The sequence below is a fragment of the Hyperolius riggenbachi genome, chromosome 2 (assembly GCF_040937935.1).
Source record: "Hyperolius riggenbachi isolate aHypRig1 chromosome 2, aHypRig1.pri, whole genome shotgun sequence".
NCBI classification, from domain to species: domain Eukaryota; kingdom Metazoa; phylum Chordata; class Amphibia; order Anura; family Hyperoliidae; genus Hyperolius; species Hyperolius riggenbachi.
The window spans coordinates 497,022,046-497,038,310 of NC_090647.1; the positions used below are offsets into that span (position 1 = coordinate 497,022,046).

Consider the following 16,265-nt stretch of genomic DNA (forward strand, 5'->3'; position numbering starts at 1 on the left):
ATGGACCCACTTGGGAATGGCTATTTACTGTATGCCGAAGTCTGAGTGGGTCTGTTACTACGCAGCATGCTTCTGGTGCCCTTGTTCCTGGCTTGGTGGAGAAGAATGGGGACCAGATACCGAGGCTCTCCATTCTTGAGGTAAGTATTTGTTTTTTCCCCCCGCAATCCTCACAGGTTTGTTTTAAAGAATACCTGTTGCCTGGTATCCTGCTTATCCTTTTGGCTGCAGTAGTGTCTGAATCACACGCCTGAAATAAGCATGGGGATAATATGGGTAGACTTTAATCACAGCACCTTATATTCATACTTGTTTTGGTTTGTGGAGGAAAGTAATAAGCTTGGCACACACATCCAATTTTGACTGGCTAATGATTGGCCAACAGTATGAGGGCCGACAGATTTTCTAGTACTATGAACAGATTGTAGGTGAGCTCTCACAGTGCATGGCGGTGATCACATTGGCTGTGTGTATGCTGCACCCTTAGAGAGGGCTGGTGCACACCAAGAGCAGTTCTGAGTGTTTTTAAGATGCTTGTGGGTGAAAAACCGCTTGACTAATGTTAGACAATGGGCTGGTGGACACCAGAGCAGCTCGTTTCCCCCCAAACGCAAACTCGGGAGCCGCAGCATTTTTGCTGATTTCTGAGGCGATTCCGCCTCAATGTTAAGTATAGGAAAGTGGAAAACTGCTCTGAAAAACGCTAGATCAGAGCTGTTTTGTTACAGAAGCTGTTCAGTAACCGCTTTACTGTAACCATATATATGTTCTGGTGTCAGTGATATAAAAGGCATTAGTATATCTGCCAAGCAAGTACAATTTACAAGTCACCAATGGCAGCCTCCATGTATTTCTCACCTCATATTTCTATTACATTTATGCTAAAGGGATTATTGTTGTTTTGAATTCCAGCCGGAGACGGTGGCCACTCTGAAACGCACCATAGAAGCTCTGTTTGAAAAAGGAGCAATCGTTCGAAACCTCGAGAGCCTGGGAGAGAAGAACCTTCCATACAGGATGAGGAAGCACCATGAGCACCATGTCCGAGGAGGGTACGTCTCCATCTACCTCTGCTGATACAAGGCAGCATCCTAAATTATGGGTAACAGTGTCAGGGCCAGTGCACACCAAAAAGCGCTAGTGTAATCACAAACGCTCAGCACTTTTTGAAGTGATTTTTCTAGGCATGTGCCTAGCGATTTTCTAATCATGCCTAGCAACTTTTGGAACATTTTGGTGTAGCATTTTTTTTATTTTTTTGTTACAGTAGAGCTGTAACTGAACAGCTTCTGTAACAAAAACGCTTGGAAAATCGATCTGTTCTAGCGCTTTTCAGAGCGATTTTCCACTTTCCTATACTTAACATTGAGGCAGAATCGCCTCAGAAAAGCACAGAAATGCTGCAGGATCCGCGTTTGCATTCGTGGAAAAAAGCTCATCGCTCTGGTGTGCTCCTTCACATTTAAATACATTAGCCAAGCACTTTTCAAAGCACTCAGATGTGCCCTTGGTGTGCACCAGCCTTTAAAGTGGATCCGAGATAAGCTTTTACTCATTGCATAATTGTGTTCCTTTCATATGGTTTATAGGACATTCCTCAAGCCAAATACTTATGTTTGTTTTGTTTTAATACTCTAATTCCCTATAAACTAAACAAGCCACGCCCACAGCTCCTTTTGTGCCTTGGCACTGTAGCAAGGGCTTATGGGAGCTCAGTCTGGGGAGGAGGAGGTTACTAGCCATTGATTTCAGAGGCAGAGGGGAGGAAGGAGGAGGAGAGGGGACTGAATTTACACACAGGCAAGCTGATAGCATCTCCAGCCCTCAGCCTGTGACAAACAGAACATGGCTGCCCTCATTGTATAACAGGAATAAATAATCATAAACTTTTGAAGCTGTTTGCAGCCAGATATGCTGTGTAAAGTATCTAAACTTTAGATAAGATATATAGACAAGTTACTTGTTATAGTTAGTTTTTTTTAATCTCGGATCCGCTTTAACAAGTAGTTAACCCCACCCCTGCAAAAAACAAATACAAGCCGCTGTGATGGTTTCAATTAATGTGTAAAATGTTTTGTTAATTTTACTGTAAACTCATTGCTGGATGGTGCTGTTATGTCAGTAAAGCTCCTCCTTCTGTGGAATACACAGTATTGGGCAAAATTAAATATCACTTGTGATCTAAAACAAACCTGACTGTATACAAAATCATCTCTGATAGGACTGGAAGACATAACAATAACATGCTTACTTAGGCCCAGTGCACACCAAAAACCGCAAAATGCTAGCAGATTTTAAAACGCTTTTTCTTATTTTTCTGTAGCGTTTCAGCTAGCGTTTTGCGGTTTTGTGAAGCGTTTTTGGTGTAGTAGATTTCATGTATTGTTACAGTAAAGCTGTTACTGAACAGCTTCTGTAGCAAAAACGCCTGCAAAACCGCTCTGAACTGCCGTTTTTCAGAACGGCTTGCGATTTTCCTATACTTTACATTGGAGGCAGAAACGCCTCCGCAATCCAAAATCTGCAGCAGCCCGGGAGTATGCATTTCTGCAAAACGCCTCCCGCTCTGGTGTGCACCAGCCCATTGAAATACATTACCCAAGCGTATCCGCAGCCACAAGCGGATCGCAAAACGCAGCCGAACCGCTCTGGTGTGCACTAGGCCTTTAAGAGGAATTGTAGTGAAAATAATGTAAGTAGTGTTTTTTGTTTTTTTTTAAATAATTTAGTCAGTGTTTTCCCAATGTAACATCTTTCCTCTCCCTGATTTACATCCTGACACTTATCACAGGTCGTGACATCTCTAGACCTGTCAGGTGATCTTTGTGGAATGTTTGTTTACTCATAGTTCTACAGCCAGTAGAAAGTATATCTGATCTTTCAAAATGCTTGGGGAAGGAGGGAATTATTCTACATACCTAATCAGCCTAGTACTAGTCGGACTGCCGGTATCATTTATTCACAGACAGATTTAGGATCAAGTGGAGTAAGGAGGCACATTGACCACCTGCCTGATTTTAAGCCCCATCTACACCATACAATTTTTGTCCAATTCGATTCAATCTGACATGTCCGATCGGGATTCGATTCAATTTTTTTTTGCATCGGACAAAAAAATGTATGGTGTAGATGGGTCTTTAGGCCACTATCTCTCAATAAATGGGTTGAAAAGCTAAAAGACAGGGTCTTGTGGCACTAGATGCTCTCAAATGACATCCATTCAAATAGTATCAGAGGTGGTAAAGAAGGCACATTGGTATATGGTGGAGGTGACAAATTACAGCCTGACACCTGTTTTGCAAGAAGACTTGCTTCGTCAGAGACATCAGCCTATGAGAGCCGATCACTCTCTGAGCACCCCAGGGGGACAGCCAAGCGTCACAGCTTTTCCCAGTAAAGCGCTGCCATAGATTGCAGCGCTGTACAGTGTAAATAGACAGCGATCGCCGCTGGGAAACTGATGACAGAGCGGAGCTCCTAAATTCAAGTGGGGATCCCCTGCAGTCTCCGCCCCCAGGACTTGGCGCCAATTCTGGGGGAGCAGCCTTGTTCACACAAATTGGCGTTAGGCGGACATTAGGAGGTTAATGTTTGAATACCTATGAGGGTCATAATTGTCAATTTTCCCTGCTTGAATAATTGTTTTTATATAAAAGAAAAAAAAAACACAATTCTTGCCCTGAAAATAAATCCTTGTGTCAGTCAACAGAAGTCAACAGAAAGGTCACTGAAAGCTACACTGCAACACTGACCACAGGTCTGGGGGTAAACATGGGGGGGGGGGGGTGCTACCGGCGGGGGGTCTGTCAGTCTTTAGGAAGTCAAACGCTGCTACTGCCCTACACCCAAACAAACACTTTAGAGTAAGATTTTTCCAGCATGCGGGATCGATGGTCTTGATCCATTTTGGATGGAAATGGATTGAAACAACGATTGAGCAGCCACATTGAGGCAGCAATGTGGACTAGATTACATCATTATGATCAAATCTGCAAGAAAATGATGCTGCAATTTGAGTAATGCAGGAGCGCATTATAATGGAGCTTTGCCTTCCAGTAACTTTAAACCAGACTTTCATTGTTTTCTATTACTTTAATGCAATTTTGAGTTTCATTCCACTTTAAAATCGCTTCAGTTCTTCATAGCTTGGCTTCCACAAGTTACAAGAAACATTCTTTTGAGATTCTGCTCTAAGTTGTTATGATTGCACCACAGTCTTCAGAGTTGTCAGCCACACATTAACCCTACAAGTCTATGGTTCTACCACATCCCAAGCTACTACCAGCCTGGGCTAGTGACACAAGGCAGGTGGGCTCCATAGTTTCCTGGTCCAGTAACCGACTTCTGCTTCCACCATCTGTGTGTCTCAGTAGAAATTGAGGTTCATTAGGCCAAGCTTTGTTTTTCTAGTCTAAGTTTTTCTTTCAAATAATTTTATTGAGGTTTTCAAAGAAAAAAAAAAAACAGCTTATGGCAATACAAGGGAGTAACATGTCCCAATTAGCAGCGCATAGAGATTCTTGTACAACAATATATTATGCACACATCACACATAGCCATCACACTGAAATCAAGATGGCTACCTGCTAAAAAATACTGGGGAGGGATCATTCTCCCATTACAACCAGTCGGACTCGCCGACCCAGAGTGGCCGGCGTACCCTCTAGGGGGCCATGATCCTTTGTCTACTATAAATCCAACCTCAGATCCTCTTAAGGAGGACTTAAACACGAATAAGACAAACATGGAGAGAAAGAAAAGAAGAAACGGGGAGAGAGAGGGCTAGCAAAGGGAGGGAGAGGGGGGAGGGGGGATAGGGGTAGCCCGCCGCAGTACTAAAGGCAGTTGCCTTATTATGGTAGGTTCCCTATAAAAGGGTTAGCTATGACCGGTAATAGTAAGGTAAGCTTTCCAAGGGTCCCAAATTTTGTCAACCTTGTCCCTTCTGTCCAGCAGGATTCCCGCCAGCTTTTCTTGGATCATGAAATTAGAGACTCTGGTTTTCACTTCAAAGGGGACAAGTTGTTTCTTCCATGCCCTAGCAATGGTTTGTTTGGCTGCTATAAATATAAAAAGGGCTAGAGTCCCTTGAGATTTTGTGAGGAGGTCGATGGGAAAATGGAGTAATGCTGACCATGGGTCCCTGTGGATTTGCTTATGGAAGACCGCTTGAAGCAGCCTGTAAACTTTGGACCAAAAGCGGGAGAGCATGGAACAAGACCAAAAGGTGTGGAAGAGATCTCCTAAAGATTGACAGCCTCTAAAGCATAGGTTATTGCCTCCCAGATGGGCCAGTCTTGAAGGGACCCAGTACCACCTCATCATGACTTTCAGGGAGGACTCAACTAGGCCCAGATTAATCGAAATATGGAATGTGTTCCTCCAAGCCTTGTCCCATTCCTCGTTTGGTCTCGTCCCCCGCAGGTCCAGTTCCCATTTTGTAATGTAAGAGTGTTTGAAGGATGGGCCCGGGTCCATGAGGAAAAGGTATAATCTACTAATCAGGCCCCCGCCCCCTGGGTTGCGCAGGCAAGCCGACTCAAATACTGAGAGTGGCAGGTCTGCATCTGGAGCATTCGCAAGTAGTGACTGAACACAGTGCCTCAATTGGAGGTACCTGAAATATTCTGACCCGGGGATTTGGTATTTTTCTTGTAGATAGTTCCAGCTAACAACCTTAGCATCCTTAATTAAATGATGGACCAAAAGAAGCTGCTTTGATACCCACCATTTGAAAGAAACTGGGCTTTCCAAAGCTGGGGGGAATAGAGGATTATCGACAATGGGAAGTAAAGGGAGGGTAGGGGATAAAAGTTTTCTGGAGTACTTAAAAGAGTCCCAAACACGTAGACAATGTCTAAGGATTTTGCTCATAAGTGGCGGCCTCATCTTGGGGGGTAGCCAGATAGGGCATTGGACAGATTGTGGAGCTACTGCTACTATGTCAAAGAGGGACCATAGAGGTCTAAGTTTTTGTCCGCCTTAGTCTTCATCCTTGGCTAAAGGTGCGTACACACTTCTGATTTCTTCAAACAACGGGTCGTCAGACCCGCCTGCGGGGCGGCCGTTCTGACGACAGTTTGCCCGTGTGTACAGTCTGTCGGCAGGCTGATAAGGCTGGTCTTGACCGATTCGCTGAGCGGATTAGTCAAAACCAGCCTTATCAGCCTGCCGGCAGACTGTACACACGGGCAAACTGTCGTCAGAACGGCCGCCCCGCGGGCGGGTCTGACGACCCGTCGTTTGAAGAAATCAGGAGTGTGTACGCAGCTTAAAGTGAACCTCCGGACTAAAAATCTACTCAGCAGAACTGAAAAGGCTTAGTGTTTCTTTTACAGTTTAACAGCATCAGAAATGTGTTTTTCTTACCACAGCATCATTTTTAGCTAAGCTCCACCCATCAAAGAAAACTGCCCGGGCTTTTTTCCCCTGATGCTGTGCAAAGCATGATGGGATTTCCTATGTTATTCACGTTGCCTAGCAACTGGGAGGGTTGATCAGCACACAGGACAGTTGGAACTGTGTCTCATGCTCCCTGTCACCTCCTTTCAACGAAAAAGATGACTGCCCTCATGAAATCAAACATTTGTCTGTTCTTTTAAAACAGGGTGGGTAAGAGATTATATCACCTATCTATTTTAATTAACATAACTAATGTAACTTAATGACCGTATGTTTGTTTAGGCTGAAGTTCCTCTTTAAGAGGAGAGTAACCTGCGTGGTCTGTCAAGTTGTGCAGTCTGAGATAGTTTTATGGCCACCACAGTAGTAAAGAATGTTTGTCTCATTTACTGTAGTCTTTCTGTCGGTTTAAATCAGTCTGGCTATTCTCTTCTGACCTCTCTTACTAAAGTGATCCCGATGTGCGCTTTAAAAAGAAAAGGTTGTATACGCTCATAGAGCGATTCTGGTCCTCTCCATGTCCTCATTCCACCACTGTCCTCTGCCCACCAACCCCAGTGAAGATATTTGACCCGCAGGCGAAATAGGTCTTCGGCCCTCCTCAGGCAGGCTTCGGAAGCGCTCAGAACCCTGAATGCTTAGAAAGAGGAGTGGATCCGTGCTGCGCACACACATGCACACTGCTCCAGTCTTCGGAAGCACTCAGGGGTGCAAGTGGTTCTGAAGCCTTACAAGGAGTCCCAAAGGTGCGTTCCATAGCATTGACTGATTAGATAATTGTACAAATAAGCAGGTGTATGTAGGATTGCAACCATCATAATGGTCATTGGTCTTTATAAGAGAAAAGTGTATGATACTGGTCCACGATAGCTGGTTGATGTGTAAGGTTGAATTTTACAATAATATGTCTGCCAGATAGTTTTGGTAAGCATTTTCTATCTTCTTTTTTAACGTGTCTGATTTTTTTTTTTGTCAAGGTGATAAATTCTTGTGAGTGCTGGGCTGTAAGAGTGTCGCGGTAGGTGTCCCTAGTGGTTGCCTGGCAACTGCTGATGCCATTAAGGCAGCTAATCAGGCACGTTTTGCAAAAGAAAGCCCTGAGTTTAACCCTTGTGCAGTGAAAAGGGGAGCAAGATCTTATTTGAGCAATATATTAAAAATAAAAGCACATATTGAGCTTCTAAGTACAATGTGTTCGCTGAAATGCCTGATGATAGGCAAAGCTGAACCAGAGCCGGGACAAGGTCCTCCAGCACCCAAGGCTGAGACACCAAAGTGCGCCCCTCCATCCCTGCCACCCCAGCTGTCACACACTGATTGCTATTAGACTAAGAGGCGCCACAGGGCCCACAACCTCCCCAACACCTTAATATCTAGTTATCTGGTTTGCAGTCACTGCCATCTATGCCTTTTTCTTATTTATTTCTGCTTCAAACACAATTAGGAATGACAGCTGAATGAATTCTGCGCCCCCTCCTACACTGCACCCTGAGGCTGGAGCCTCTCCAGCCTATGCCTCGGCCCGGCCCTGAGCTGAACATTTTACAGGCACTAAGGAGAACGTCCTCCTTTTCCCATCTAACTCCATAGAACAGTGCATGCAGCTCCACTAAGCCCAAAGTGCATGAACTGCCAGCAGGAAACTTTATTGCAGGGTGAACACCGCTACATCCCACCACTTCTCTGACAGTGCTCGACCTGGCCAGCAAATCCAAAGGTCACAGTAAAGGAGAGAAAGGGTCCGCACTTGTCAAAAGAAGCTTCTCTCCTTTACTATGAACTGCCAGCAGACTGTCAGCCAAAGCAATCAGGAATGAATGTTTCAGCTGACATAATCCTGTCTGGAAAAGGCTTTCCTGACCTTCTCCAATGTACCTTTCATTGCCCACACAGGTAACATCTGACATGTGGTTGAGAAGAGAATTTATACCACACATAGACAAGACACAGAACCTTTATATCGCACTTTGCTCCTGGCGGACTCAAAGCGCCACTAAGGCACACTCTATAGGCAGTAGCAGTGTTAGAAATCCTTGCCCAAAGTGAACAAATGCATATTGTAGAGTGGCCTACATGGGGCTGGAGGAAGCCCCAGGTAAGTATAAAAGCTGCTACATGTAATGTCTCAGGTGCACTTTAATTTTAGCTTTGATAAACCTGCCCCAAAGGTCTTTACTGAACATGACAGGTTAGTGTGTCTATAAACCTAAGAAAATCATACTACATTTTCTATCTAGATGTGGGCTCTCATTTGCTTGTGTCTCTTCATGCAATCCCAAACAGGCTCCGAGATATTGACTGGGGCTCGGAGGACTCCTTGTTCTTCTTTTTGCTGAAGGAAAACGCAATGACTTTGTATGGTTTGGGGCCATTTTCTCATTGCAGAATAAACTCGAGACTCATTAGGCACCTCCCTGATGGTACTGCGTGAAGAATAAATATTTGGGTGCTTTTATTAGCATTTAGGAAAACATTTACGTTTCATTCCAAATGCACAAATGTATTCCTAGATCTGTGTAATTACTCCGGTGTAGAGCTAATTTTAACATGTCTATAAGCGTCATCATTAGCTGTTGTCAGGGGCGTTGCTAGGATCCTAAGAGATCTGGGGCACTTTTGGGCACTCCAGCTGAAATGTGGGTGTGGCCATGCATCAGAATGTGGGTGTGGTCATGGGGGAGCTAAATTTACATGAACATAACAGCGGTTTCAGTAGGCCTGCCCAGCAAAATGTTAGATGAAGCTTCCCTCTCTATTAAAAAATAAAAAAAATGCAGCATATCACATAAATAGGCAGGGTCACTTAAACCTAACTAGGCAGAGTTACCTGGCTTTCGTGCTGGCTGCTCTGGCTTTCTGTTGGGCGAGCTTGCCTGCTGCCGGTCCCCCCTAGAGCATTCCCTGAACTTATATTGAATGGTTGGGAGCATGGAAGGGGGTTCCATGCTCCCACGGGCATTCCATTGAGGCACCACAACTCCCAGCCCACCCTCATAGAAGAACCACAGCTCCCTACATGCCCCATAAAGCCATCACAGCACCCAGCAAAGCATTACAGCACCCAATATGCCCGCATAGAGGTACCATAGCACCCAGCATACCCCCATTGCTGAGTGCTGTGGTGCCATGCTGGGTGCTATGGTGTCTTGCTGGGTGCTATGGTGCCTCCATGGGGCACTCTGGGTGCTGTAATGTCATGCTTGGTGCTATGGTGCCTTTGTGGAGCATGCTAGGTACTGTATGGTGCCATGCTGGTTGCTGTGGCACCTCTACTCTGCCTGTGGGACATCGAGGGCACCCTAGGACAGATCCAGGGCACGTGCCATTGATCTTTGGGGCTAGCAACGCCCCTGGCTGTTGTCAAATCACTTGCAAAATTTTGGCTCAGGAGCCCAGACACTGTCCATTTCCTGTTTTTCTCAAAGGGATTCAGTCTGTGCCATTCTCCCTTGCACTCTGAGCAGTAGAGATATGATACAGTTTACGCAACTGCCACACCCACAGTGCCTGAAAATTAACTCACTGCACACAGTTCTGCTGGTCATGTAGTCACATATTAAAGGTGGCCATACATACAGTGATTTGGCTGTACAATGGGCCATTTGATTCAATCATTTTATAGAATCGAGAGAGAATCGAGTCTGTTCCAGTATGCCCAATTGATGAAAAGTGGCTAATATATCAAATCGACCAGCTTAGTCGATCAAGCAGGATGCAAGATATCAGTCAATTAATGAGGGGTTATGGATGAATATTGTGGTATAAAGTAGGGGTGGGGCAGAATTAATGAGGTGGTGATTATCTGGGAATATTGTGGTATAAAGTAGGGATGGGGCAGAATTAGTGAGGTATGAGGTAGAGAGGGTTATGGAGGAATATTGTGGTCTAAGAAGAGATGGGGCAGTATTAGTGAGGTATGAGGTAGAGGGGGTTATGGATGAATATAAGATAGGGATGGGGCAGAATTAGTGAGGTATGAGGTAGAGTGGGTGATGGAGGAATATTGTGGTATAAGGTGGGGTGGGGCAGAATTAGTGAGGTATGAGGTAGAGTGGGTTATGGAGGTATATTGTGGTATAAGATAGGGATGGGGCAGAATTAGTGAGGTATGAGGTAGAGTGGGTTATGGAGGTATATTGTGGTATAAGGTGGGGTGGGGCAGAATTAGTGAGGTATGAGGTAGAGGGGCTTATGGAGGAATATTGTGGTATAAGATAGGGATGGGGCAGAATTAGTGAGGTATGAGGTAGAGGGGCTTATGGAGGAATATTGTGGTATAAGATAGGGATGGGGCAGAATTAGTGAGGTATGAGGTAGAGTGGGTGATGGAGGAATATTGTGGTATAAGATAGGGATGGGGCAGAATTAGTGAGGTATGAGGTAGAGTGGGTTATGGAGGTATATTGTGGTATAAGATAGGGATGGGGCAGAATTAGTGAGGTATGAGGTAGAGGTGCTTATGGAGGAATATTGTGGTATAAGATAGGGATGGGGCAGAATTAGTGAGGTATGAAGTAGAGTGGGTTATGGAGGTATATTGTGGTATAAGATAGGGATGGGGCAGAATTAGTGAGGTATGAGGTAGAGGGGGTTATGGAGAAATATTGTGGTATAAGATAGGGATGGGGCAGAATTAGTGAGGTATGAGGTAGAGTGGGTTATGGAGGTATATTGTGGTATAAGATAGGGATGGGGCAGAATTAGTGAGGTATGAGGTAGAGGGGCTTATGGAGGAATATTGTGGTATAAGATAGGGATGGGGCAGAATTAGTGAGGTATGAAGTAGAGTGGGTTATGGAGGTATATTGTGGTATAAGATAGGGATGGGGCAGAATTAGTGAGGTATGAGGTAGAGGGGGTTATGGAGGAATATTGTGGTATAAGATAGGGATGGGGCAGAATTAGTGAGGTATGAGGTAGAAGGGGTTATGGAGGACAAATTGGTTTAAAGAGGCGCCCTGGTGTGTGATTAAAGCGTTTAAAAACAGTTTAAAATCGACAAAAAGATGAGGTAGCTTACCTCAATGATGAAAAATCTTTAAGGTACAAAAGATTTTTTATTAGTGGTAGCACAGGCTACGAGGTATGAGGTAGAGGGGGTTATGGAGGAATATTGTGGTATAAGGTGGGATGCGGCAGAATTAATGAGGTAGAGGTGGTTATGGAGGAATATTCTGGTGTAAGGTAGGGGTGAGGCAGAATTAGTGAGGTATGAGGTGTGTGGGGGTGTTATGGAAGAATATTGTGGTTTAGAGTAGGGATGGGGCAGAATTAGTGAGGTATGAGGTAGAGGGGGTTATGGAGGAATAATGTGGTTTAGAGTAGGGATGGGGCAGAATTAGTGAGGTATGAGGTAGAGGGGGTTATGGAGGAATAATGTGGTTTAGAGTAGAGATGGGGCAGAATTAGTGAAGTATGAGGTAGAGGGGGTTATGGAGGAATAATGTGGTTTAGAGTAGAGATGGGGCAGAATTAGTGAGGTATGAGGTAGAGGGGGTTATGGAGGAATAATGTGGTTTAGAGTAGAGATGGGGCAGAATTAGTGAGGTATGAGGTAGAGGGGGTTGAGGAGGAATAATTGGGTACAGAGTCATTAGCTGGATGCATTCTCTGAATTGCCACCAGGCAAATGTAATGTGATGGGCTGCTGTTACACCTTTACTGTTTACTGTTTGTGTAGAATGTGTGTGCTGAGTAGCAGCCCCTTCCTCCTCTGCCCAGCTCCTTGCCATACATCTCTTACGTCAGTGTGAATGGCACACAGACAGGCTGGGTGAGAGACTTGAGTACAGGAGCTAGCTTATGTCCCACCCGCCCTCAGCCAGCCTCTCAGCGCTTAGTGGAAATTTCCAGTGTCTTTGTGCTACCAGCTGCTGCAGCTCTGACACAGCTACCCAGAGAGGAGAGGCATTGTAGCTAGCTGGCATTATGGCTGCAACTCTGCTCCTGCCCACCCTGTGCTCAGCGACTCCTCTCCTAAATGGCTTTACTTATCAGCCTGCGTAAGATGACACAATATAGATTTGGATAAGAAGATTTCCTCCAATATCATCAGAGGTTTACAATATTTATTCAGGCTTAGCTCTCTTCCACATGTGCTGGCTTTATTCCAGGACTAAATGGAAAGTGTACCTGTCATTTGTGCTCTGTTAACCTCTGACAGTAGTGCATCTGTGTGCACCAGTATAACTCACGTATCTGCTATCTGCACAGTTTATTACACTATACTCATTGTGGATGATGTGCCTGTATATTAAGAAATGGAGTAAAATAAATACTGTGAGTAGAAGTATCCAAGCCCAGCCTGACAGCCACCTTGTAGATATCTGTAATAGCATTTGCCACTAGGGATGAGCAGTTGAAATGTATGCGCTCAGACTCAGTGTGAATCTGGCCTATTACCTGGGGCCAGAGTTCCCAGGGGACAAATTCTTTGTAGAGCGTTGCCTACATCCAATGGAGTGTTCTGAGGCATCCTTGCAAAAGAATCATTCCATGTAGACCATATTTGTAGTATTGCCTCACACACACACACAGGATCAAACCCATAGTCTTTTACAGTTTAGCAGAGACAAACAATACTCAAAGTTTTATACAAGCGGTTTCCTCCAGCCCCATCTGCACAGATCGCTCCCATGCCTTCTCCAGCCTTCTCCAGCTCCTGTGCTGGGTTCCGTGACTCCAGTCCGTCTGAGCATGCTCAGCACTATTCTCCGCCGGAAAGAGCGCACTGCGCCTGCTCAGACTGGCCGCGACTGGCTGAAGTTATGGGACCCGGTACCGGAGCTGGAGAAGGCTGAGGACGGCGGTGTGGGAGTGATCCGTGCAGATGGGGCTGGAGGAAGCCATATGTATAAAACTTTGACTATTGTTTATCTCTGGTTTCCTTTAAGGGGAGTGCAGCAGCTGAAAAAGAGGGATGATGCCCTCTAAGCAGTATTCAACAGAGAAAAGAGCTGGCGCATCCAAAGCTTATCTTTATTGGTTCCATGTAAAAGAATATGGCCAACGTTTCGGAGCCACATATGGCCCCTTTATCAAGGCAATGTTTGCTCGGAGGCAAAAATCTGTCTGCCGCAGTGCAAAGATTCCTGTAGAGGAAGTGGGTGTCTGGCTCCTCTAGACACTCGCAGGGAGTGATGTCTATTCATCTGGTATCAGCAGCCTGCAAGCAAACATTGCCTTGATAAAGGGGCCCTATGTGGCTCCGAAACTTTGGCGCATATGCTTTTACATGGAACCAATAAAGATTAACTTTGGATGTGCCAGCACTTTTCTCTGTCTCATAGCAAGCAATAGAAATTAGGACATGCTCATTCCATTATAAAGAGGAGCGTGGGAAGGGTTTCTCATCATGTTTCCTACTTTAACTCTAGCTCACAGGTGTCAAACTCCAATCCTGGAAGGGCTATATCCATGCCGGTGTTTAGGATGGACTTACAGTTGGAGAAATGTGTTCTACTTAATATGAATCACAACTTGTACATAATGTGCTTTACTACTGTTTACAAAAATATTAATGCAGAACTATGCACAAATGTGACAGTAGTGGTCACATTTGTGCATAGTTCTGCATGAGTATTTTTGTAAAGATTGAGAATTTGCACTTTTCCAATTAATTCTGTGTTCTTTCTTTTCCTGTATTGTAAAGGTTGATATTGTGTGCACTTCTATATAATTGTGGATTTCTTCTTTAACATAAAGACACAACCAGCACTATATTTCTGGATAAGCAGATTTGTTTCCTATAGAAGCTTATGGTGGAAACACATCAGCTCCCGACTCTACAAGGGCCTTGATGGACCACTGGAGCGGATCCTGCTGATCCGGCCGAGTGTGGACCGAGCCTGATGAACAGGTTGCCTTTTTGGGGTGTTTTTGGCCTCTCCCCAAACAACAACCTGCACACCACTTCCAGTGTATTTTACTTTGTGGCTGATACCCTCTGCTGTCGTGGGCCTCAGCGGATTGCACCCTCACATAGCTTTGTAGCCCTTTTTCAAAACTAAGTAGGTAGTTCCAGATTGCTGAGCAGACAATGACACCAGATGAGTGTTACATGTGGGCGGCAAAATTACAAAAATTTGCCTAGGCAACAGTTAGTTGCCATTACCAAATACGCAATATGAGGCTTCATTTAGGAGAATAGAGGTACCGATCACCATTTTAGGGGAATTACTGTAGGCAACCAAACCCCTGATTGCTACAGTAGTTACTGAGTTTACGAATAGAGCAAACAGATCTTAACTCTAATGCTGGGAATACACAATGCGTTTCTGCTGCTCAATTCTCTGTTCAATCGTTTTTACCGCTTGATTCTCATCTTTTGCTCGTTTTTCTTATCTTTTTCCATTCACTTCTATCAGAAATCGAGCGGCAAAATGATCGAACGTGAGATCTTTGCTTTGGTGAACAGAGTGGTAGGTTTATTTTAGCTTGAGAAATATATAGCATTGTTGACAATATCTTCTTCTTCTTTTTTTTTTTTTATATCCAGGTACTATTTAGTTGACTTTTATGCTCCAACTACCATCATTCCCGTAATGCTGGAACACCTAAGTCGTGACATTGATGTCATCAGACCTACCATCCTTAAACATGAAGAGGAAAAGAAGCCGGAGAAGCCATGCCCAGGAATGCTGCCCCCTACCAACCTAGAGGAGAAGTTCAGAACCAGAAAGAGGAAATGATTACCCTTCACCCCTTTTCCCTATAGGTCTCTGGAGCATCTTTCTTTTGTACAATTCTGCATGTATATATTTTTCATATGCCTAATAAAATAAATCACTCTCACATCTCTCTTAACCATGATTTCATAAAGCTGGTTGGTTAAATTGAACCTCCGGACTAAAAATCTACTCAGCAGCACTGAAAAGGCTCGGTGTTTCTTTAACAGTTTCACAGCATCAGAACTTTGTTTTCCTTATCTAAGCCTCATTTTTAGCTGCACAGAAGATAAGCTCTGCCCCATCAAAGAAAACTGCCTGGGCATTTTTCTCCTGATACTATGCAAAGCATGATGGGATTTCTGATGTTGTTCTCATTGCCTAGCAACTGAGAGGGGTGATCAGGACACAGGACAGGTGGAACTGTGTCTCATGCTCCCTGTCACCTCCTGTCAACCAAAAAGATGGCTGCCCCATGAAATCACAAACATTTGCCTGTTCTTTTAAAACAGGGTGGGTAAGAGATTATATTACCTATCTATTTTAATTAACATAACTAATGTAACTTAATGACAGTGTTTGTTTAGGCTGAAGTTCCTCTTTTATATGAATGTGATGCTCTGCTTTAAGTGGCATGAACAACAGTTAAACACAGCACTTTGTTCTTCGGGGGAAAGCTCCTTGCTTCAGTGGGCAGCTTCTGGCCGTGTCAAAAGAGGTGATATCAGCTTTTGTTTACATTCCTTTGCCAGATGCATTTAGTAAACATTGGCAAACTGGCGAAACTGAGCTGAGAAGCGGAAAGAGCTGAGAAGTGATCACTAGATATATTTTAATATATAAATACAGCAGCTATACAATGAAATGCAATGGCAGCTTTCACAGCAGATAAACTGTACTTTGGGACCTTGTAATTTGTAGACAGACAAACCTGTATTACTTGAGCACAAAAGCAAATATGAGAACTGTATGGGTAATAAAAAGTAGGAAAACACATTTGTATTGAATATTATGTCAGCGTTTTATCCCACTGTAATGTTGACACAATTTGAAAGAGCAGAAAAGCTCTGCTCAGCCTCACCCCAACATTCCAGGAGATCCGACCGCCTCTCAGGAGACAGGCGGACATCTGATCCGGAGAGAACGTTTTGGGAGTATTTTAATGTTTGCTGCTGTTATAACATTTGATGGACAAAC

The 16,265-nt window shown here is 44.4% G+C and overlaps 1 protein-coding gene across 2 annotated transcripts in view; it reads left to right on the forward strand.

Moving 5' to 3' along the window:
- The window catches only part of MRPS6 (mitochondrial ribosomal protein S6), a 97,758-nt gene extending 82,563 nt beyond the window's left edge, over window positions 1–15,195 (forward strand). For both annotated transcript variants that reach the window (XM_068266066.1, XM_068266065.1), the window contains exons 2-3: window positions 913–1,052; window positions 14,900–15,195. In XM_068266066.1, coding sequence (XP_068122167.1) covers window positions 913–1,052; window positions 14,900–15,092 — 333 coding nt within the window. In that variant the 3' untranslated portion in view covers window positions 15,093–15,195. The remainder of the gene's footprint in view (window positions 1–912; window positions 1,053–14,899) is intronic.
- Window positions 15,196–16,265: the final 1,070 nt, after the last annotated feature.